Source organism: Calliopsis andreniformis, chromosome 4 (assembly GCF_051401765.1).
Source record: "Calliopsis andreniformis isolate RMS-2024a chromosome 4, iyCalAndr_principal, whole genome shotgun sequence".
Lineage (NCBI taxonomy): Eukaryota > Metazoa > Arthropoda > Insecta > Hymenoptera > Andrenidae > Calliopsis > Calliopsis andreniformis.
The window spans coordinates 1,878,933-1,905,306 of NC_135065.1; the positions used below are offsets into that span (position 1 = coordinate 1,878,933).

General features: G+C 31.4%; 2 protein-coding genes across 2 annotated transcripts in view; one reads left to right on the plus strand and one right to left on the minus strand.

Moving 5' to 3' along the window:
• Positions 1-294: 294 nt before the first annotated feature.
• Rfc4 (replication factor C subunit RfC4) lies at positions 295-2,112 on the minus strand. The gene is made up of 6 exons (XM_076376257.1): positions 1,998-2,112; positions 1,618-1,885; positions 1,291-1,539; positions 1,001-1,210; positions 806-919; positions 295-671 (listed from the first exon to the last, which is right to left on the minus strand). The coding sequence occupies exons 1-6, from the start codon at positions 2,108-2,110 to the stop codon at positions 570-572; spliced, it is 1,056 nt and encodes a 351-aa protein (XP_076232372.1). The 5' UTR covers positions 2,111-2,112; the 3' UTR covers positions 295-569.
• A 392-nt stretch (positions 2,113-2,504) lies between these two features.
• Positions 2,505-26,374, plus strand: part of Nca (neurocalcin homolog) — a 245,771-nt gene continuing 221,901 nt past the window's right edge. Inside the window, exon 1 of the mRNA XM_076376115.1 lies at positions 2,505-2,618. The gene's annotated coding sequence lies outside the window, so the exon portion shown is untranslated. The remainder of the gene's footprint in view (positions 2,619-26,374) is intronic.

Below are 26,374 nucleotides of genomic sequence, written 5' to 3' on the forward strand. Positions count from 1 at the left end.
CCACCTATTTGCTGTAACCACAATAAGCCGTTCCCAAATCGAATGCTGATGTCCACAATATCAAATGCATGCAACATACATATATTTGGAATATTATTGCAACACTATTATAGTTTTAATTATTTTTATTTCTACGCGACAAAAAATTATTGTAGATATATTATACAAATTTATTCCTCTGTTTCTTGTCGTAGTACAAATTTTAAATGTAATATGATTCCACAAATTCTAAAGTTGGAAATAAATATTCAAAAATACAATAATGCCCCTATGACTAAAATAAGTAATATCATCTCCAGTTATAATTTATTAATTCTGAAGCAGTTACATAATACAAATATATAAATAATTGTACTCTTTACGGACATCTCACAGATAAGTAACTCTCCTGTAACATGGTTAAAAATTGCAGAAATTTCATGCGAAAATTTTATACGTTTTTCCAATGAAATTCATTTTTCGTTTTTATTGAAAGAACATCCTAATTTTGTCTCATTTTAATATATTATACAAAACAACTTGAATATAGTTTTGATATTGTGTTATGAGCCATTGTTATGCGACGATTTTTAGCACTGAATAGCCCTTTGACAAAGTCGCGCTAAAAGACTATTCATTTGTAATAAGCTGTTAATTCCATCTACTATTCCTAGATGAGTTAATCCAATTTCCTAAAGCAATAAAATATAAAAATGTGATTCCATTTGTTACGAATAAATAAATACTGTATATACAAATATGTATATGTATATACAATATGTACATGCATATTTTTAAAGACAAAATAAAATTAACTTTAACTTACCTTTACAAAATCTAATTTCAATGTTTCGTCAACTGAAAGATTTTTACAAACTCTAAAGATGTTACTAATTAAATCTTCAGCAGAATATCCCATTTTCCACAAATGTTCCATTACCTGTTAATATTTATTGACTTATGAATTCTTATGAATACTTATGAATCATAATTTATAAAACAAAAAAAAAGGATATCTCACCCCATACGCTTTAGAAATATTACCCTTTGTACAGAATTCAAGCATTTCTTTAACAAGTAATGGATGAGGCTCATCACAAACTTTAAAAACATTTTCACTACTGATGTGACCGAAACCATTATATGTTGATTGTAAATTATTTAGTGCTTGTCTCATATCACCCTGAGCAGTGAACACTATTGCTTCTAATCCATCATCCGTATATGAAACCTATGCATAAAATTTAATTGATCAGTAGTATATATCTTTATTTGGTTTTACTCAATGACAGTAATAGACATTATACGTACATTTTCTTTCTTACAAATTTCTATAACTTTTGCTAGAATTTGAGCATCCGATAGTTTTCCATATCTTAACATAGCACATCGTGATTGTATCGGTTCAATTATTTTTTCACTATTGTTACAAGCTAAAGCAAATCTAGTTGTATTACTATATATTTCCATTGTTCTTCGCAAAGCTTGTTGAGCACCATCCGTCATACTATCAGCTTCATCTAAAATTATTATTTTATGTTTCCCCTTTGGAAGATTTACCTAGTTTGGCAATATAGAACAACATAAAGTAGGTATTACAAACACATATACATCGTACAGTACATAAGATATACGTACTTTCTTTTGAGCGAACATTTTAATTTTATTTCTAACAACATCTATTCCTCTATCATTTGAAGCGTTCAATTCCATTACTGCTTCTTTGAAAGTTGGTCCTAATAAGATACGTGCCAAGCACAGAATCGTTGTAGTTTTTCCAACTCCAGGAGGACCAGCAATGATGATATTTGGACAGTTTCCATGTTGAGCAAAAACAGAAAGTCTAGATATTGTATCTTCATTACCAACAATGTCTGAAAAAACCTGCGGCCTATATTTTTCAATCCTAAACAAAAATTTGTATACGTTACATTCTACTTTTCACTGTGAAGAATTAGACGCGTAACCTCAATAAGTTATAATATTGTTATTCAAAAATCTTATGTATCAAAGCATACCATGGTAAATGTAATGACTTGCTATCTTTATCTTTATTTTTCGAATTAGAACCGCTAGTTGACGGCAAAACTTCTGTATCCATTGGCTCTTCACCACTTATTTCGTGTACCATCTTTAAAATCTAAACTACGCCGCGGGAAAAGTGTAATCAAATTGTTTAAGCATAAAGTAAAGGATAACATAGAGAACAAAATTTGTATATTATTCGTATCAATGATAAGCAGAAAGTTATATTATTGATCGAAATAAAAAATATCGATAAAATATAATTGATATCGATGTCATTGGCTATTGTCATGTACAGAAAACATAGAAAAATTTATTGTAACTATCATTCAGAATTTATTTAAACATCCGTTTAAAATTTCTTCAACGTGAACTGTTTTAGTTTTTCGTTCGTTTATGGCCGCCTAGCGGTAAATCTAAGAAACATACTATGAAGCTTCTCTCATTCAAAGAAACCTCGTAACATTGCCTTTCTCTTCTAAATACCTTATCAGTGGTTTGCGGAATAAAATTCTAATATGTCAGCCATCGTGATATCTGCACAACTCAGTATCGCGGAAATGTTTTGAACTCGTTCAGTAATAGTGACAACCGGTCGCCATACAACGTTATAGGTTAGTAGGGTGAAATTATGTTTCGTTCATATACTCACTTTTCTCATTTTATCAATCAGTTTGTGTCAGGAAACCGGATTTTCGCAGAAATCACTTTTCTTATACGGTTAGGTTGTAGAGTATATACATCCGACTGCAGCTTCTTTCGGATGTAGACAGAGGTTACCTTGTTTTTTATACTTAAATCAAATGTCTGACGTATTGAATGAAAACTTAACGCTCATATTATTCATTTTATACGAATGTTTATTTAATGCCACACAAGCTTTCTATTGAATGCCTGATGCGTGTATGTTTCTTCTGGTGAGGGTGTGCATGTGCGTGTCAAATGTGTGGATGTAATTTTCGAAACTTAAACGTGGGTGTTCGTTAAGTTTTTCGAAACAGCTATTTATTATGTCATTACCAACGAACGTTGGTTGAATATCGCGCGTGTTCGAACTTGAAGAAAGAAGATACAGTATACGCATTTTTTGACACATCTCGCCATGCTGAGGAAGCAGCATGATATCTCGACCTGCAACTTATCGAACAATCTACTTGGGAGCGGCATTTGGTAAGTTAATGCATATTTTTCTTCTTCAAATTATTTTTTATCTGAATGTCTGTCACTGCTTGATCGCTAGTATCACCATAATAGGTATTTCCAAGATCTCACTTTCGACATCACGTATTTAATAGGCGCGATATCATTTAAACAACTGTGTGTAATTTTGAACTGACTTTATTTGAAAATAACATTTGTTTTATTTTTGTTATTTTTATTTCATTGTTCTGAGGCTCATGTTAGGTTATTATACAAATCGTACACTGTCGTTCTATTTATGTTAATATAATTTTTATGATAATATAATGTTGAAATATTTGAGTTTTAAAATGATATAATATATTTAATGTTTTGTGCTTGACTCATAGCGTTCTCAAATCTGTCCTGTTTTAACATAATTTTAATAGAAAGTTTTTTTCACATGTAAGATATTATGCATAATATAACTAACTCTCAAAAATAAGGTTATTCTTATATCATTACTTTATTATACATACTTATTTATGCTTATAATATGTTGTGACAAACATTTCTATGTTTGTATAAACTTGTATAAACTGTTATGATCTTTCCCACAAATATAGTTTATAAATATATAAATAGAAATATAATATGTCTCACTTGTTATAAGTTTAGTATGTCTAAATCTATAAACAAAAGATGCTAATAAATCAATTGTAACAATTATGTATTTTATAGTGTAGTGTAGATAATATACTGTTTTACATTTATTTTTACATGTTATAATTAATAATTATTAACAAGTGTATAAATAATAAACATTTACTAGAAGTGCAAAAATAAGTTCTTTAAAAATACGTAGCTCATATTTGCCTTTTCTTTTATCATTTTCATACTATTAATTTAATTAATTATATTAAATTAAGAAGAAATTTGCTTGTTAAGAAAACAAGAAATGTAAAATACACGTACAAAGTATACATGTATTTATAAAATTTTTATTTTTGCATTGTGTTATGTGTTTATGATAAATACAATATTATTATATTGTCACTGACCAACTTTGTGTTAGCTGTTATTTAGTTAAATATCAGTTTGATATAGGTATGTTAGTTTATTTTAACATATATGCTATTAATTTTGTACATATTTTTTTATAGCTATGTAACTATGCGAAGTCTGACATTCGTTTTCATTTGATTATTAAAAAGTAATCTTATTTTTTCTTTCCTCAATATTGTCACATATAATCAGGAACAAAAGTACAGGTCTGATGGGACTGATTATCAATAAAATTTAATCGAGATAGATTGTTATGTATTTAAATTTTATTTACTGTATATCCTTATGCTATACGTATTATTTAATGAATAACTGAAGCCATTATTTATATTTATGTGTAAATAAATCTTGTTTAATGGAAAAAGTCAGTCAACTATCAAGAGATAAATCTAAGCGGATACATTACAATATGTAATAAATAAAAGAATAGTACCTGTTATATCTTGTGCTTGAATTACTATTACTAAATATTATTATACATTGTTTATTAACATTTGAAACACCAGAGCAGTTACAATGATTGGAACGATTCCTTATACAGATTTTATATTTTCTAAATTTTTTCTCAGTTACTGCTGAATAAAATTTGAAAAACATATAAATGTTATCTCAATGAATTATGTACCCATTCTAAAACATATAATTCCTACATACCGTTAAAAAGAAGTCTGTACATTAACTGCTATAGCTCTAGTATTAAGTTTTTGATATAATTTATGTTAATATCTTTAAATGCAGAGTAAAAACTTTTAAAAAGTCGATTCTGTTATTCCTGTTATTGAATGAATCTTTAGCATTCAATAAACTTCATAAATAGTTCATGGGATTTAAATCTATACTTTGTGCTAGCTATTCAAGTACTCTGATATTTTAATGTTTCAAAAATGTTTGGTGTTCTTGACCATTTGTTTAGAATTGCTATATTGGTAAGATAAGTTCTTCCCTAAGAATTATTTTTAATATTACCTCTGCTGAATTTTCATTTATTAGATCATATATCTGCATTCATGATTGCATCTATGAGTATTAAAGTACCTATTCCATACCATAAGAAATCTACATACAATATCTACACCTTTAATAACCCATCACTAAATTTTACTGTTGGTGCCATAAATAGTGTTTTAAATGTTTATTACATTTTCTCTAAATTTGATGTGTGTTCTTTAATTGTTATAACTCTAATTCATTTTCATTGCTTTATATAATTTTTTTTTTTAATCAAATTGGCTTATTTATGTAGTTTTTTGTTAAAATTAAACGTTTCATCTAGTTCTGCAGTGTTTGAATCCAATTTCTGGTAGTTTTTGTTATATAGTTTTCGACGACACATTTAATTCGAATATTTGTAAAATTTTTTCGTGATGTACTGAGTGGATTTTGTTGAGATTTGTGAATTATTCGGCGATCATCCTGTATGGTGGTACATAAATCGCTTTCATTCACAAAGTCTCAAATAATAAATACTTTGTACAAGTTTTGCGCTGTACTTTTAAATACATATACGGTAATGTTACAGAGAAGAGCCGCGCTCGGGCCTGGTCGCGGCTCTCGTCCGTGACTGGTAGTCGATTGGGCTTTCTTTACTCTCTGTCGCCAAAATAATTGATACACGTGCGTGACCTTTCTTTCTACAAATCAGGTTTTATGTATTTTATAAATTATCGGAATCATGTCGTGTTTGATATCATTTTCATCGGGAGAGTACAAGGAATTGACTGGTGTTACTTGCGTCAAAATCCGCTTGCAAATAAGAAACTTCAATTTTTCCTATTTAAATCCCTAATGCTATCCTTGTTTTTTATGGCCTCCTTGTTCTCGGGCATCAAGCTCGAACACGATGATTCCAAGTATTAGTTTCTCGGCGGCACATATCAAACGAGGTAGTGGGGATAGACTGCGGCTCTCGTCCGCAACATTGTATCTAGTAATTTAAACTTGCAATCAAAATTCTTTTTTTAGCATTTTACTTTTATTTGAGAAATAATCTATTGTTATAAAGTCGTAATTTGAATTTAGAAATTCTTTGGAAGCTACTTTACGTAAAAGTCAATTATGCTCGATATTCATGTTCTATACTATTCATTCTCTCAGGTCTGAATACATTAATCGAATCTCTGCTTTTTTTTGTTCCTTAAGAGATGAATAACTTTTTCGTGAAACGTTATCTGTACAGAAATGTGAATATTAATTTCAGTTATTCATTAAATAATCTACTGTATATCATATAGGTACATGTATGTATAATAAATAAAATATGAGTATACAAGGTGTTCAATAACAAGTGTCAGAAATTTTAAGGGGTGATTCTACATGCTAAAATAAAACAAAAATGAAGATAGACGAAATTGCGTTTTAGGCTTCGTTTCTGAGTTAGTAATTGTTGAGAAAATACCTAAAATACTGTCTAACTTGGACTTATTCTACTGACTTCGCTGTGTCTTACCTGGCTAATGCACACTGACAGTAGAATAAGTCTCAAGTCAGGGACATTTAATGTAAATTTTAGACGTTTTTTCAACAATTAATAACTCTGAAACAAAGTTCCAATTGCAATTTCGTCATTCTTAATTTTTGTCACATTCTTATACATACAATCATTCCTTAAAATTTCTGACAGTTGTCGTCGAACATCCTATATAACACTAGCATTATTTTGATTTAATTTTAATGCTAACTGTTTCTATTACCTGTCTACTTACTTTTGTTCGCAATTGTATATTTTTTACGACACTAAACATTAATCTCAAATTTATTTTGTAATCTGAGAAACATACTTCTCTTGCCGACTCAAACTTATTCATTATTGGTCTATATTTGACCATAACAGTTTTCTTTAAATTAGAACTTCGTAAATAAACTAGTGAATAAATAAATATGACAATGGAAAAAGATTATGTGTACATATGTATATCCGGAAACGTTTAGTTTTTTAGGTATATGCTATTTCGTATCGCGTAAAACACAGGCTCAGTATTTGACTCTACAGTGCGCTAGCTTCTTTGAAGTCCTGCTGGGCCCAGAGATTTTCTGGCCTTTTACGTGAATGGAATACCTTCATGGATTTTAAAGCAAGTATCATACCCTATACAGTTCAAAATAGCGAATAATTGAAAAACTAAGCGTTTTCGGGCATAGTTGCACATGAGCATTTTGCATTGTCTTCGCGTCTAGAGCCTACTCTCGAAAAATGCCCCACATTTTCCAATGCATCCTGTATTGATTAGGACTGGGTTGGGGGCGGTTTGTAAATTACAAGCATCGAATGGTTGTTCTTGAAGGAGGCACTGCCCGCTCAGAAGTCAGTGGATCTGATTGGTTTCTTTGAAAAATATACATATAAAAATGGCACACACGTATTTTCCTTATTGATCAAATTGGTCACACCTATTACTATTACCTTTAGTGTATGTTTAGTTTAGTGTCACTGACAATTTCTGAACTCCCAACAGTGCATTTTTGGAGTTCCTTGAGTGATCGTGATGGAGGAAACTTCTGATAATAATAATTAATAAATGGGGGCGGTAAATGGTTAGGATTTGAATGTAATCGTATTGGCTTGCAAGTATCTTGCAGCTTTTTATGTTTTTATTGATTGTACACTGCTACAATTGTAAATTGTAGTAGTTTCACGTTTATTTCGCCAATAGTTTAAACTGTAAGTCATTTAGCGTACCTAAAGACTACTACGAATTAATAACACAATGTTATTAACAGTCCAAATGTATTACGCTAAAAAGCTTTTATTTAACAAAAAAAACTAGAATGAGTAGTAACCAGAAGAGTAAAAAAATACTGAAGAACAATTTTATAACCAGTTAACAGACAGTTTTTCGTTAACGACCTGTAACGAGTATTCCATATAGAATGTTTTAGAAGACATCAATGAATAATGAAGTAGAATTTCATGTTGTAGATATTCTACTAAAAAGGGGAGATGAAAATTGTGTTAAAATACAAAATCATCCCCGTTAAATATCCTACAATTACATGGTCAGTGACAAAGAAAAATATAAAAACCTAATGGATTTACTACCTTTTATTCCAATTCATCATGAATAAGTTAAAACCCTTAAAATATCACAAATTACAAATTTTGTAATTCATCAGTTACGATATGCTATTAATTTTAAAAATGGTTAAGTCACTTAAGAGTATAAAAAATATATTTTCGGACAAGTTACTCATAAAACTGTGCAATGTTAAGTAAGTTTTACATTAGAAGAGCATGGATTTTGTAAAATATTTTGTTCTATAATAGAAAAACTTTTTTAATACATTTAAATGCGGAAGTCTTAAATACATCAAAGTGAAAAATACATGGCTATGCCATTTTCACAAACACCGACACATTTATTTTCGACCCCGACACTATGCTTTTTTCCATAAACATTATTGAAGAATAAATACAGGTCGTTCCTTATACACGCGAAAATAAGTCAGAAATGGAAAATATAACTTTTGTATATCAGGTCTTGTTTTCGAGAAAATCGAGTTTGAAAATTTATCGAATACGTATGTACTATATATGGCTGGTAAGTTGGCAGATAGAAGAAATGCTTAATCGATTATAGCGAAATAAGTCAGCTTACTCGGCCACAATCATAGCGTCGAGCTACATGGACTCTCATTATTTAGCCAAATCGGTAACATATATTAATCGGTATCTGTAACGACGACAAAAGTAGAATCAAATGCCATCCCAAATGCCAACCCACCAGACGTACGCAATAGAACCTCGATTAATCAGCTTACCATGAGTGGTCAAATTGAAGTACCCTCTTAATGACTAATTTCATTATTTTTAGTAATACAAAAATAATTGAGATCTGTTTAATTGTGGTTCTACTATAAGAGTTTCGATCTGTCGGACTTAAAATCAGTATTTCTCGCGTTTGCGTTTATAATCATAAGCAATGTTATTATCTATTTCCTGTCATGGCTGCTATCATTCTTGCTGCTGTGTTGCATTTACAAGAAGATTTTATTCGGTCCTTGCAAACATGATTTCAAAAGTGTTTTTGATGCAGACAACGTAGCAAATGCATTATCCTGCTCCTAAACAAACGACTATGTCCACATATTTTCACGCAATGCATTTTGTTATACTTACAGAAAGAAAGAGACTAATATGTAGTGCAAATCGACAGCAAGAATGACAGCAGCATTGACAGGAAGTAGATAATAAGATTGCTCATGTTTGTAAACACAAGCACGAGCAACAATTCAAGTACGAAATATAGAAAGTTATAATTAATACATATATACACGACGATTATTTAAACTCAATTTTCTCGAAAGTGAAACCTCGTAAGAAAAGTTTGGCAATGGAATTGCCAATTGCGATACTTTTTTGACACCGGATAAGTAGTTTATTATTAGAACTCAAAATTGTTGGGGGAGGTAATGAGACAAATTTTTTTGCCATTAGGATTTCTTCACAATGAGCTAAAATATGTAGGAAATTCAAGATATTTGCAGGAAATGGATCTCGAATTTTTGAAGCTTTATAAAAGTTAAACTGTAAGAAATACAACAAAATGTATTAAGACTTTTTTGTTCTATTTATGTCTATCAATGCATCTGCAAAATTGCAATGCCCTCTGATTATTAGTTTATCATATATGTGGGTATGTTAACTTTAAGGCATTATTATTACAAATGAAGGCAGGTCGGACATTACATATATCATAGGACCTTTTGTATTCCATTTGAGTTCAACTACCACATCCTTTAAAATAATACCTCGTGTAGTGTTTACTACCTGTTACAATTTGAAATTATGAAGTCAAACAACGGCTATACCTTAGTTATTCATTTTGAAGAAAAAGAGGTTAAATGTTAAATGCTTGATATATTAATTTAATGTTTTATTCTTCAAAAATTCACAGAATTTAATATTTGTCGTTTTTCTTTGTTTTGCAATATTGCAATAAACGAAATTTAATAACGTTATCTACAATATCATACAATCTATAATATAATATAATTTTATTGCAATGTTCGTATTCGAAAGTAAAATCAACATAATTAAGAGCATAGTTTTTAATTATTTTTTAAGCGTTTACATTCGCGAGATTAATAAATCCTTCTGTAGTAAATATAATGTTTTTTAATTCTCTTTTTATTTGTTCCGAGTTTTTTAAAACACATATTTTGCAATGAAAATACAGTTTTCTGCCAGAATAAAATGTGCTTGTTTATCTTTTTTTGTGTTACTGCATACTTGAAGGGTTCAGCATACATCCTGTGTTTATTTTTGCTATTTCAAGTATCAAACAGTGTATCAAAAAATTTTAATATTTTGCAATGTTACATACATCTATTGATTTCACATATTTGTTTGTAATGCCCATTTTCTGTACAATACGTAATTTCATTTTATTTTGTTCGAAAATGATAGATACAATTTCAGTTATTTTAAACATACAATGATGTAATTTTGTTCCTAGACATGTTATATTTATGGCTACAGCCATGGAATGGTTAAAACTTTTAGTCCTACAAAATAAAGTATCTATATTATAATAAACAACTTGTCAAATTGAGTATCTGTAAATACAAATCTGTTTAGAAAATCTATTATCGAATACTGCGTTGGTATATAATATTTAAACATAGATAATAATAGAAATATGTATCCATTTAAAAAAAATTAATGATTACTTTATTTAAAAATAATCCTAGACTACATATTTGACTATTAATAATGAAAATATAAACGCCTTTTGAGTAGGTATTCACAACTCTCATTACAGATAATTCATTGTAACTTACGCTTCCATAAACTTTTGAATATTAGATAGCGATAAACGAATGAAAAATAAGGATGCTAAATGAAAAATAAGGATACAGGGAATACACTACTAAATAAAACACACCACTTTTGTATGCTAAATAAGTTTATTACAACGGTGTTACATATGATAACTGCACGAAAGAAAAATGATCCTACACATCTTGCAAGAACCTCTTAAGTAGTTTTAGCAGGGTAGACTTTTGTAGAATCTGTTATAGACATTTGTAAAATGAACAGATGTAGCTTGACTACTGTAAGAATAACATTTTAAATCTATAAAGGCAACTCGTACAGTTTCTATTAAACTCAGGTCCGTTACAATACTTTTGCAAATTCTACAGGAGACTTCAATAACTTTAGCTTAACATTTTTTCTACGTATGTTTGCGTCTTCGCGTTTCCTTACTCTGCGCGTTTTTGCTTTCTAGAGTTCCTCCTATTTCCTTCGAGGCTTGGTCCACGCCTGACCAGTATTGCGATATGCTGGGACAAACGTAAAAGAGTAGGGGTATCACCTACCATTTGACTGCATTGCTGCGGTATCCCCACTCTTCTACTTATGTCCCGGCTTATCGCAATACTGCGCTTGATTGTTGTTTCCACATAGAAAAAGTCCAAAACACGGCAATAGAGCCGAATTCCAACAAATTGGTCGTTACAACTGTTAGTTGTCGTTAATTATCAATTTTAAGTATTTAAGAATTTTGAGATTTATTTTTGGATAATATATTTTAGGCTATGCTTTTAAAAGGCATCGATGCCTGAAGGAGATGAATTTTGGAGGGAGTGGTGGGGAGGGAATCGAACCCAAAACATAAAATTTTAACTTCGGGTATTTGTTGCTCCAGATATTAATAAAAAACTGCTTAAACTAATAACTTATCGCTACTAACTTTGAAGGAATAAGGAATAGGGAATGAATCCAAGATATGAAATTTCAATTTCGGTAATTCACTTTTTCGGAGGATACATTAATTTTATTCCAGGATACACCCAAAATTGTTGACTTTTTTTTCACATTTAATAGTAATATTCGGGCAAAAGTGGTCGGATGACGATTCGTCTCCGAAAAGAGAATGGAACTTTTGTTTTCACTGACGCCATTTCCGTCGATGAAACAAAAACTTTTCGTGTATAATATATAAATGACTAAATAATGTAACAAAAAGGAGAAACTAGTTCATTTTTAAGTCACAAAAATATTCGGTGACTTTATAAACATAGGATACAACAATGAAGATAGTAATTTTTTATAAAAGCGTATTATTTGGTTGGATGTTCCTTTTGTTTAATAACAAGTTTTAAAGAGATTGGGATGTTAACAATTATTTTTTATTAATGATCTAGGTTGTTATTTCTAAGTATATTATTCTGTAATTATATTTAAGGTATGTAAGAGCAAAAAATTGTGGACAGTTACAAGTGTTCAAATACGTTTTTGACTATGAAATTTTTTTTTATTTATTTACATAACCTACAGTAGTGAATATATTTTTGTAGACACTAAAAGTAGGAACATACTAATATCAGGTCTCATATTTTATAGCAAATCCTTAGTGTGAGCCAAGGTTTTTTCCTTGTTTTAGATTTATTTTGCTATAATATGAAACAAATTTATTATATTTTTTCTTTTTGTTTTAAATCTGTTGAAAATAAGTTTGCTTATTTAAACCGATTACTCATAATTTAAGATTTTTCATTATAATAAAAACCATATCAAACTATAATAGAGCCATCGTCCATTTAACAATGATTTAGTCGTCCTTGCTTTCATATATCGTAAAAATAATAAAACAGAATATTTAGTCCAACTAAATAAAAATTCTCGTCTAGGAAAGCAGCACTTTTCCATTTTTTTCGCCAGAGAACAACACTTATGAATGGATCGTTTGTTGCTCGTGCAACCTCCACTTTTCTTTTTAGATTTGTTTTAAAACATTACTTGAATTTACAGAATATTTTAATGGTACAGTTATGCATCTAAATAGTATGTCTACAAACGATAGGAAAATATTAATTTTTTAGCCAAGTTTTGTCAGACTATGAAAGAAAATTTTGTTTATCATAATAACATTTCGTATAATTTCATACAAAATACGCTGCACGATGTCGAGCGTAAAAAGGATTCAGTAGATATAGCTTTTACAATTGCAAGAATTATGATCGTGGGCTGTATTTAGTTTCGTCTGATGTTAGAATATCAGAGTCACATTACAATTACCGAAACGATTCCTTCAGCCTATAAATAACCAGTTACATATTGCGATTGTACTTTTCTTAGAGCTTCTAGACCAGTGTATCTAAAAGGAGAGACAGACTCGGCACAGTTCTATGAAGAGACAATAAAATTGGACGTTTTTGTATGCTAATTTTGTGAACTTGATGTAAATATATAAATATATTTATTTATTATATAAATAGAGTAAGAGGTAAGAGTAGAAGATAGAGTAGTAACATGAGACATCCAAACTTTGATCTGTACACGATACTGATATTTTTAACAACTACTGGAAATTAAGTATTAGAAATATTATGATATTCACTGTCAAGAACTACATATTTCCATTTATCATTTTTTTGCTTCATGGACATTTTTTGTTTAACTTGCAACAGAAAGTTTTTGCATTTACATGTTAAAGTAGAATTCACTCCAATTCATTTTCTAATTTTGAAAAAAATGAAGAAGGTAGTTATTTTATAATAATTGCAGTTTAAAAGTATCAATGACAAAAAGTAAAATGGTGCGTTGGCAGTGATATAAAACATTAATATTTAATAGTATCCTAATAATGTTGTGATACACAATTCAGATTCTAAGAATGAGCTGTGGATTCATCTTTTCTTGTGTCGATTGTGAATTAGTGATGATTGTACAAGTCCAGATAACAAAATTTTTGTATTTGATTGTTATAAAATTAAATAAATTGTGCTTGTGTTCTTACATTTGACATTGATTAATGTATTGCCTTAATTTAGGAACAGTGAAAAATTTTAATGTTTTGCAAAATTCTTAATATATTCGTTTATACAGCACATTCCATGTGAAATGTATTATTTTTTTTATTTGTTATTCTGAGATTCCTTAGGACGTAAAATAAGAAGGGTATCTCATCTTCCTACTCCTTCCTCTATGCATGTTTGGAAAGAACTGTGTTATATTTTTTAATAGGAAAACAATTTTCGAGAATTAGATTTGTTGTAATTCTTTACGTTTACTATTTAATAATATAGTATTCTGAAAAGCGAAATTAAGTACTTTTCCTATTCTTAACTAAAAATTTATTAAACAGTTTTTATCTTTGATTGTTAGTTATTTAATTATCTTTGTTTATAATTTTTAGTATTTTTATCATGCAACTTAAAGTTCGTAAATAATCTCGTAGCGATAATAATGTTACAGAATACAATTAACGTAATAGATTTTTCAGTATTTGTCGCATTTTGTTTCGAAAAGTGCAAGTAACAGAGAGATGGTAACGGGCCAAATCGCATATATCACAGCGACTGCAAGTTGCACAATCCTCTTTACCAAATTTGCGAATCAACCAGTTTGGCACTATTTCGTATCGCGTCCTCGTTATACAAACCTTGATTCGACTACTGTAGAGACAACAATTTTTGGGTAACTTTTAAGGAAATAGCATGAATTTATTTATTGTCTTCGACTTTACTTTCAAGTAGGAGGAATCTTGTATTTTTTTAGCGTTATCATGTTTCTCATCTCTGCAACTTTAAACATATTTGGGCGTTGTTTATTTTAATCAAATTTGAATTTACTATCGAAATTATTTATTAGACGAAAATTATGTACACAATTTTCGCCAATTGCTATTAACAAATGTTAGCAACTTCGCGTAATTTTGTTTATTCGAGTATATAATATGTCGTTTCGAGTAAATTGAGTTTCAAGTTAATTGCATTTTTTTATATGCATAATCTCAATATGCTAGAGAATCATAAAAATAACGATAGCAATACATACTACTACTCAATTAAAGCTACAGACAGATTGACTTCAAAATTAACTTAAAATTTATAATAATAATATTAATTTAAAATTACTCATAGTAAAAATTGATTGATACTCATTATAATATTAAAAAACAGAAATAACGAGATATGTTATAATATTGTGTTGTTCGAAATGTTCGTAGCTTTTTTTTTCAGTAAATGTCAGCATCAAGAACTTTTATAGTTATATACTATGCATGTAATTATAACATCTGCATCTATTGTTTTAAGGGTAGTTTTCTAATTTTCAATTAGTCAAATTATTTGATGATCCTGATAAAAATTTGATTGATCAGGCCTGTTAAGCGTCTTGTTATTAGGTCCTTCATCAAGTGCTCTAGATTTTATTTTAGTGTTTGTATGAAATTAATAGACAAAATCACAATTTTTATTATTTAATTAGACTATTTGTCGTCAGATTTCAGTACCTTCCACCACTTTTCTTGTAAAAATGGGAAATTTCATACCTGTAGAATGTTGAGGGTTTAGGTTTAAAGTATGCGTCCTCTCAATTTTTCATTCCATTGAATTTTTGGAATCAGCTTTTGAAACTTTCCATCCAACTTTCGGTTAAAATATACGGACTCTGCTTTTTTCCTTTTGTACTCTTCTTAGTTGTTTTGACCCATTCTACAAAGTTTGCTTATTCTAACCTGCTTTGCATCTCATAAGGCGATTGACTTAAATCTTCTTTCAATAACAGTATCAGATCACCTGTTTTCATTTCTGCTGGCCTTCCACTGCGTTTTTGTCGCTTAAATTGAAATCTTCTCTTCTGAATCGTTTAAACCACCTTTTGCATATGTCTGCAGACATAGTGTCTATAAGCATCTTCAATAAATCGTGTTGTTCTTACTACCATTTTTTTCAAATGAAAAGTCAGTAGAATTCAACCCCGAACATGCTCCTTTTCAGGTACCATTTTCAATTAAAATAATCGTACATACCTCGCTGAAAGACTGAGAGTCTCAGAACGTTTTTTTTATAAGAGGATAGCCAATCTATAAGAAACAACCAATAATTGTTGTAAATTATGAACACAGCATACGTCAGTGTCATCCATTGGTAATCAGCAGAAGTTAATGAACGACCTAATATTTACGATGAGAAATAGATATTTTATAATGTAGCGTGAAAAAAGTTTGGGCGTGGGTAGAAAAGATTAGACTCTACAGACAGCTTTAAAGACTTTGCATTTAAAAAAATTATGCTTCGCATTTGGTGGCATTTGGTAAAGTCGAAAAAAATTAATTGAGTTGCGTACATATATGTATGCGTCTGATGCAGTATCCAGCCGCAGCGTCCAAACTTACACAACTGCTTCCAATACGCATGTGATACTGCACTTGTTTTCTCAGTGTTTTTAGAATGTATGCATTGGACGTAGCGACTAGCCGTAGTGTCAGACGCGCAGAGGAAGTCTCAGTTTTATTAATTCGATTTGGCACCATTTGACTATTATTTGTTCGGATTCGTGCAAAAGTTTCTTGATAGCAAGAACTTTGATTTCCCAGTAGCACGTAAAGTGGCATTGGAACAGTTCCTTGATCAAAAAGATCAGAAATGTTTCGAAAGTGAAATCATGAAACTACCTACTAGATAGCAAAAGGTCAACTAGATGAAATTTATATTATTGAATAATAACACAAGTGAATATAATATTCCTGCTTTTGAATTTCTTTTCAAAATCGCTACGAACTTTTTGGAAAACCCAATAATAAAATAGTACAATAAAATGAATTAAAAATACAATAAAATAGTGACATTTAGACAATGTATTAATTGAAATGTAACTGTTGACAGTAGTCTGGACGGCACAAGGGTAAAGAGTAAGCCCCTCAGTTCATCTATCCTCAATATTGTTAGGTGATACTACAAGCATCGATTTGTGGATAGACCAATTCATCCAATAACTAAAATGCGTGTGGCCCGACTATATAATTCTGTTTGAAGAGGCTGGTTTATTTTACTATGACCAATTAGACTCATATTTCTTCCGCCCACTACCTTATTAGCCATATGAAATACAGTATTTCCTTGATATAGGGTTACTGCTCAGATGCGAATTCCTAACGTGGAATACTCTCTTGAGCCCAACTCGCTCATGGTATCACACTTTGGCTTAATAAAAAGTACATAATTTCACATTATAGCGAATGTAACGACAAATCTATGATGAGGAAGTGATGCTGCATTCTTACCTGGAATTGTTGAAATGTGACTCGATCTTTGAGACATCATAGAGGTTTAAGAGTTGAGTCTTCAGAACTCAGGCTTTTACGCCTTAACACCTAACGGTCGTCGCGTCGTTGAGGCATTTCGGGCAGAGCTGACGCCTTGTACGGGGCCTTGTCTGACGCAAAAGTGCGTCATCCACAACAGGATGCAGTGTTCAGATTGCTGCGAAGATGCGTCATCTGACGTTGAGGTGTTAAGAGCTGGAGTTCTTAACGCTTAAGTTTCAATATTCAAGAGTTTTATGAATTGATGATAATATTTCTGTATTTTCAACCTCTCAGACGTCTTATAAACACTACCTTATGAGCTTGAATGCCCCTTTTTTACTTCTCTATTAGATGGATTTGTCATTTTTCTTGAGACAACTCAATGAGACGAGTCAGACTTGTCATAAAAATCCAAGGAGTTAACAGTAAACACGAAAGAGAAATGATAAGGTCGTGTAATAGAAGAATAAGAAACAGCGTTATTAATTAATTGTTCTAAACTGTTTAAAACACGTTATTCAGTAAGAGGTATTCATACAACCAATTAATAAACTTTTAAGATAATATGTATTACATTATCGTATCGGGCAAAAATAATTGCAATTGAGCGGGAAATTTCTACATTTATTAAAATTTCTGCAATTTTAAATTAATTTATATTATTTGCTCAAATTCTTCATAAACTAAACTAAAAGTTTTCGTAAACATAATACGGTTGCCTACTGTAGGTAGCACAATTTCGGACGGTTTATTAAATAAATAGAAAGCGAATAATAGTTTATTCTAAGTTTCTCTCATTTATCACTACAGTTATAAGAGAAGTAATGGGGATAGCGTATTATAGATATGAAATGTGTTTTAAATGTACTGATAATTTTAAACACAAATTTGGAGAAGTTTAATGAATAATAAATAAATATATGCATTAATCCTTTTAGATTAATTTTTATTTGTAATTCTTTCTGAACAAATTCCCGAATTTGTGCATTTAGTTGCTGGGCTTTCAGATGAATGCAATACTTTACATACGTAAACTTCCAAAAAATTCATTTCAAATTTACTGAAAGGTTGTAATTTAAAGTATTCGTTAATTAAATTGTTAGCAGTTTATATTTCAATAATTTCGTTTCTCTCTAGGTAGATAATTTTTAATGTAATTTTATAAACGATTATAACGATGTGAATATTGAGTAGATATGCTAAAAGTGTATTTGAATGCCAACGTACATATGTAGAGATGTTGGCATTTCATCCAACAGAAAGTGGAGTTTACGTTCTGTTGGAGAAGGAAAATCTATATATTCTCATTAACTGAAGAATTGCGAGTTGAGTAGACGTATCTAACTCTTTAATTAAGAGCGGATAATTTTAGGTTTCGTTCGTATTTGTAGAAAGTACAGTTGTGTACAAGTGCTCTCTATTCGCTCGACTTATTTACAATCTCTAGGGTGCACAAAAATCCTTTGTAGAGCTTTGACGTCAAAAGAATATTGAATTCAATAAAATATTGCTCTTCTTCTTCGAAAGTTAACGAGTGTTCGATTTACTTTGCTTATTGTTTATCATTATTCATTTAATCGATTACCTAGTTAGCCATGAAAAAAATACTGTTTGTTAATATAAACTCGGAATATGTGGACTTCTTTCTTATGCTCGATAATGATTAAAGTAATAAAGAACTTTTTAAAAACTGATCAACAAGAACTAATTTAGAATAGGGATGTTCCATACGTCCCTGAGTAAGGTTTTACTTTATCTCGGATCCTTTGTATCAATCGCTTGACCCTACCATAAAAATATGTTCCTGTTTATAGTCTTGCCCGTTTTATGACTTTAACTTTCCTCTAACCGTCGACTATACTATTGTAGCATACTTGTCTTAAAATATCGTACCCCACTACCGTAAATGCGTGACGGAAAATGTACCCTCGCTAGGTGCGACATGTTTTTAAATAAAATTAAATACAAATAGCCTCCTGTAAGAATCTTATAATTGAGACTTACAATTCGACTTATTTTCTTAATCTGTTTAATTATATGCATGATGTCCTCGTTCTTTCTCTAGTATATTTCCCTGTTTTTTTAATGAACTTGGGAATTGCAATAATACAACATTTTAGTATCAGGCAGAGTCTATAATTTTAGTTTGTGCCTTTTTAGTTTGTTCGACATACATACTTTGAATGGATATCTCCCTCTGTATGTAACTAGATGCTCGAGAATTATATTTACAATGTCTTCTAAACAATTTTTTTTATTCATTGAACATAATCCTAGCCTCTCGGTTTAGAATAGCTTAAAATTTTTTTTTTTTATACATCATTATAATAAACTTTTCAAAAACAAATATATTAGTATACTATTTAGTTATTTAATACACCTAACACTATTCTTAAAATTTGAGGATGTGCATTTGAGCCTAAACTAGGATAAAAATTGAAATAATGTGACTTAAGGGAGGAAACCACTGTGGGGATTGAAAAAAAGAAATAAAAAATTTTTTTTATCTCCTTTTAATGTTTGGGGGTTTAAAAATGCTCTTTTAAAATGTTAAAATAAAATTCGCAAAAGTGACAGAGTTATAGAAGTTTTATTGAATGTAATAAAAAGCCCGAAATTGGCTTCCTACTTTCGAGGTGACCTATCGCACGTTTTTAAAACTAGGTGGATCAATAATTTAGTTAATTTTCATCTGATTTAAGTCAAATTTTGGGTTGCGTTTTCTAATACTATTCTCTTCACGTACTGCTAGTCCTTTTACGAACTGCGCAAAACTGGTAAAGTTACACCTGAGACACATTTTGACATAGTAGTAATTTTCCGTATATAGGGGATACATCGATTTAGTTAATAATTATGGCTAATTTGGCCAATAATATGCTATGTTCAAAGGTGTGTGTGAAATGAAACGATCTTATCTACTGTAACTATATAGATTCACATTTTTTCCATATGCAACCTTATCAGCTCTATACAGTACAGAATTTTTGATTATGTAATTGTCTCATACACAATATTAACAGAAATACAGATTTTTTCCCACTTTTTCGACATTTATTCTTAAAAATTCTACCATTTTATAACACATTCTTTTTCTTTTATCCGTACGTGTAACTGCAGCTACTTATAGTTTAAGAAAATGGCACAATTCCATATTTCAGAACTTCTAATACAAAATTTAATCGTCTACCTGCGTACAATACATTTTTGGAAATCTTTCGCACTGGCTTATGCTGTAACTGCAGTAATTAATATTTTTACATGAAAGTTTTAGAAGTAGTTAAAGAAATGTATTTTTCAAGAGCATTATATATTTTTTAGAAAAAATTTTTAATTTTCCCCAAGAAAGTTCTTCAAAATAGCCTTTATTTCCTCCCTTAACATACTTGTGAAATAGGTTCTAAAAAATAAAATAGAGTAATTGTTCGTCAGCTAAATATAGATTTAATCCAAGGAAAAACAAAATAAAATCTCCATTTATAAAATTCAAGATCTTGCTTTCTTACAAATATATCAGTAATACGTCTCAACGCTGTCAATTTATCATTCAGTTTCCTTTCATAATCTTTCACTTCAAGAACGACATCATTAGTAGATGACGACGAAGATCCTCCGTCAGATGAAATTTCATTATTGTACTCGCTTTCATTGTCTGTTTAATGAGCAGATGTTTCGCTTTTAGACATTCATTGTTCTCTCCCATAAATTGTTGGTAAAAATGATAGAATGTGAATATATAAGAAATAACAAATATAATAAGTATAACAAATTTGGATCCTGTTTCATAGGTCTCATCTAGTGTTGTCAGCACTTTAGATGAAACGTACATCATTATTTTCCTCTGACAAATACAATATCTGTCTTTAAATAATTTAACTCACGTAGATAAGGTTTTAATCTCAACTCTCAATATTGTAATTAGTATGATACTGGCTTATACAGCTCTCGAGCTTATTATAAATTTCAAGTTATTACTAGATGAAAGTTAGCTCAAGCTTTTCTAAAATGAACATAAGTTTAGGCATCAATCGCAACAAATTTCAGTAAATTTTATTTTTGAAATGCTTCCAAAGAAAGTAATCAAGTGGTGTTAGGACTATCAGGTCCTGAGACCGTATCCATGAAATTAGTCTTTCAAATCTCATCCATCTATCAAGGAATAATCTTTGCAATATTCGACGTGCTTGTTGTGCATCATGTCTAGAGAAACTGTCATATTGATACACATTCTTAAAATAATTTGTTATGACAAATCTGCTAATAAGGATGATTGTGTTTCAAACAAGAAGATGGAGTACTTGTATCCTGCTAGTCATCACTTAATAAAATACAGTCCAATCATTTTATAGACCATGGAGCTGAAATACTATAAGATCCGAAAACGGACTTGCTCCTAAGAAAAGTGCAGGAAGCAACATGCTATTAGAAATCTGGCTGTTGGCATATGCGTTTAAACGTTTAACCACAACCTACTGCTAGCAATTATTAACTGGCTTCAAAGAGATTGTTACGTCTTCACCCACACACGAAAGCAACACGCCGCTAGGACTTAGACGCTGGATCGGTCTCAGACTCTGTTCCTTGACATTCATAATGCGAAAAATAGTCGTTTAGTTGGTACATAACGTCTCATGATGCAAATCGTTACTAGAGCGAACATCCTCGCGGTCCAGACTATCGGCTTACCCCTTTACGAAAGACGCAAGAGTCAAGTATATCGATAAGCACGAAAGCAGCTCAAAGGGCCTTTGGTTGAAGTACCCAACTCCGTGCATTGTGTGGGCCCAGAAAAGGAGCGGGATATGAGTAAGGAGGTGTCTGTTCTAAATCCTTCCTTCTTCGTGTTTGAATTATAATATTAAATACAGAAAGAGACTTCGAATTTAGAATGCTGCTCGTTAGGAATTAGAACGACTTAGAGACTTTGAATTCTATCGGCAAACTGTGTTGCAAATGCGCTTACCTACTTATACCTGTGGAACATAGTGGATAGAGGAACAGTTCTACTGGAAGTCATTTTTGCTGAAGGTGTGACATGATAATATGTCGTACAGCGAAGACTTTGATGCATGAGTTAAATCAGACGTGTTCAAGAACCAGCTTCAAGAACCAGAGACGTGTTCGGCGAAACAGCTCTCTTCTGAGCTCGTGAGTGATGGCGAGAGCGATCCCAGTGGGTAAGGTAGCCAGATTGAAGAATATATAAAATGTCTGGCAGTGACGTCATAGAGTAAAAGAGTGGGGGTATCACGTGCTGTCTGGCTACATTACCTGTAGTATCTCTACCTACTTTTCTGCTTTATGAAAGCGGAAGTAGAGCTAGTTGCTCCAGAGAGCGAGTTTCTGGACATGCCTGGCTTAAATTCTGCTTCGTGAATGGACTATGCATATACAGGGCGAGTCACCTACCGTTTGCACCTCAAATATCTTTGTTGTTTTTTTAAAATACGTCAAATGTCTCAAGGAGAAAGTCGAATGGCTCAATGGAGTTCATACAATACCAAAAGAATCTTTGTTTTTTTTTGTCATTTTTTTAGACATATCAAGGTCAACTAAAAAAAATGAAGGTGATATTAATATATTTAAAAAAAAAAACGACAAAGAAATAAAAATTTTTTTGGCATTGTGTGAGCTCCATTGAAACATTCAACTTCGTCCTTAAGACATTTGATGACTTCTTTAAAAACAACAAAGATATTTGAGATGCAAACGTTAGGTGACTCACCCTGTATAATAATTCCAATATAAGTTTGTAATAATTTGTCTTATGCTCCATGCACACGCATCCACATGTTCACTATGCGGTTTACACAAAATTCTCTGTCGCTTACAAAAGAGTCGCTAGCGGAGCGACCGCAAGAGTCAAGTATGTATTAAACAGTCGGAAATAGCGTAGCAGGTTGGATAAGGCCACCTTCTCTTTTCGTGTTGTTCTCCCTCTACATTCTCGCACTACGTTACTCACGTTCTAAAATTTTTGCATTGTTTGCTATTTATAATATGTGGACATCTGAATTAGGTTTTGAATTATGAGAGTTTACAGTGTTTGTATGCGACATGAGAGGCATCACGTCATCTGCGATGTTTACTTCGACTTCCTCAGTTATCGCAGGAAGTATTGGGAGTGTGATAAGACGATCGGTCGTATTTAAAGATTAACCGTAGCAATGTTGAGAAGGCTGCCTTCTTGAAAGCAGGCGGCTATCATATGATGAAAACATTGATGCACTGGCGTCCAAGGTTTTAAAAAAAAAACACGCAAAACCTGCACTAGCGATCGGTAAAGACGTCGCGCCCAAGGAAGCGTCTATGTCGGTTAAATCTTTCTCTGAACACCAAACTATTTTACTCGTATCTCTTAGACACAGAAATCGCTCTTCACTTAGTCTGTACGCAGTGCAAACCAAATAGAGAAAGGGTTAAGGTAGAGTTGCTCAGCTTCTTTGTCGCGAGCCAGGCAGTTCTCACTACCACTCGGTCTATTTTCCCATCATTCATGATTTCGCCGTCCTACTAGCAGCTATTTACATCTTTGCCATGCTGAATCGATCAACTTTTAACAAGGAGTAAAGAAATAATATACTTAAACTGAATATATCAGCCTGAAATACTGAACGCTGCTTGTGAGCCGCTAGTTTGTCACACGGACACAATGCATACGATGGACTCATGTATTTTTTCTATACCAGTATGGACTAGGCAGGTAGGGGAAATGAATTACATTTGGTCCGCAGGCCACTATTTGAGCAGTCCTCGGTTAGGGACCTGCTTCCGAGAAGGGAGAGCTACGTGTTCTTGTGTTCAAACATTTGGATTATCTGAAAATCATAACTAAACAAACAAGAGATCACCGACTGAAATCGCCAGATTAAAGTTGGTCGAAACAAGATAGTTAGCAAACAGTGACAAACGTTAAAATTATCAGCGTTAGGCGAGTTACTGGGGATAGTCGAGTCGACCACGCTAGTCCTAGTCACACTCGTAAAATATCAGTACTTACATATCCCTCAGGACCTCGACCCAGCAGTTTCAATTTCCGTGTTTAGTGAACTACTGTATTTCGTTCTCTTTTAAACAACTACTGAGGTAACCACGTTGAATCCGAATTTAAAGTATTTCAATTATTAAATAATACAATTTATATAATACAATTACATAATACAATTGGTGAATAAATAGTTTTGGTAATTAAGTAGTTTTACTTTGTTAATTCCTGCACCATAAACTTATTTGCTCCAGCCGTTTTTGAGGAGCACACCCTAGATTGCGTTGATGTCAAATTGGAACAGTGTGCCACGGATGCGTTTGTTGAGAAACTCTCCATCGTTTTTGGAAAATGGTTGGAGCAAAAAAATTAATATTTTAGGAATTAACAAGGTAAAACTATTTAAAAAACTGCCTTAAGAATCATTTGTGGTATCTATAGTAGTGCAATAATTGCGAGATGTGACTGCTCCTGTTTAACATCAACGTAGACTATAGTGTGTTTCTCGAGAACGGTTGTAGCAAAAAAATTAATTTTTAGTGATTTAACAGCATCATAATGGCAACAATATATGCTGCAAGTATTATATAAATATCTATAATAATTAAATAGTTACAATATGCGCCTGGACTAGGTTAATATTAGCATAGTGTATAATACGTTTCGTGGAAATGGTTAGAGGAAAAGAATTATTTTAAATGTTACAAAAAGCAAAAAATTAGCACAGAAATACGTGGCAAGAATCATATCAATATCTTAGTTAGGTACAGAAGTTTAACAAGCAGCCACGCTAGTTTAATATTAAGCTCACATAGCCATTGTGTCTCGAAAATGGCTGAAGCGAAAAACTTAATTCTTTGGCAAAAAATTAGCACAAAAGTAGCAAAAAAATAGTAAAAATAATATAGTGTTAGTTTAGCGATGGTCTTTTTAAGTGGCTACGTTAGCTTAACATACGTCATACTTTCTGAAGTTATTCTCCAATTCGTAGAAGTATGCTCATGATGGTTGTTAACATATGAAATATTTTTCACGATAAATTTGAACGACTGCTGTCAAATTTTTATTACACTTCAGATACACGTCACACACATTATAGAGATTGTAAAGAATGACATACTTTCAAAGTATTATGTATTCAAATGCAAGAAATTTATGTTAGCTATGTACTCTTCGATTGCTTTCTTTCACTAACTCTACTGCATCCAGAAACCACGCACGCATTTATAAGAAAAATACTTGACAAAGTTGTAGCTTGTAAGTGATGTAAGCTAGACTACTGTCCAGGTTCTCAAAAAATCTACTCTAGACTCATTCTGATCCGTCTTTCTTTCCTAATCAGGAGAGTATTAAACTACTGTACCGCTGTTAAAAAAATTGTAATTTGTCAAATTATTGACAATAAATTATTGTCAAATTATTGAATAAATCCAAGTAAAGGAATCCATTTCAATCCAAAAATACGTCAGATAGATTTGTTTTATCAACAAAATTTGCTCCGTGCGCTCAATTTGGCTCAATTCGCTTAGATGTCTACCATCAATATGCATTTGTTTATAATCACTGGTAGTTACATTGGACAGACTATAAATAGAAACCAATATGGCGTCAAGGTAATTTATCACATACGCTAAAAGCGCTAAGTTTTACATACGCATAGGTTTTTAACCAGTAACTCTGCAGTGAAGAATAGTATTTTTGGATTCTACTTGTTGGACACTATAGAAATATGCATAAAAAGAGTTAATAAGTTTACGTATTCCAAAGTAGTATTCGCCGCTTGATGCAATTAATACGTGTGACTGTTTTAGTCAATAATATGCTGGAATCTAAAATGCATGTGAGACAAGATCTACCTCTTCCACTTTGATCAGGTTAAATACACATTCCTTTCATGGGATTTCATCTCATCTTTGCACAGTAGTTTCTGCGACCTATTTGAGGGTTAACCATTACGCTGCGTAATTAATTTTTCTCGAATCTCATAATAAAGTGTGAAAGTAAACTTGAATGGTACGTGGACTGGAATCCGAATATGCAGTAGAGAGCGTTCGACTATAATCGAATGTTACAGTGCAAAGGTTACACTAATTGTTCTAAAGTTTAAACTTAAATTCATCGAAAGCCTGTTGAAAGATTTGGATTCAAATTTTTTACGTAAGCAAAT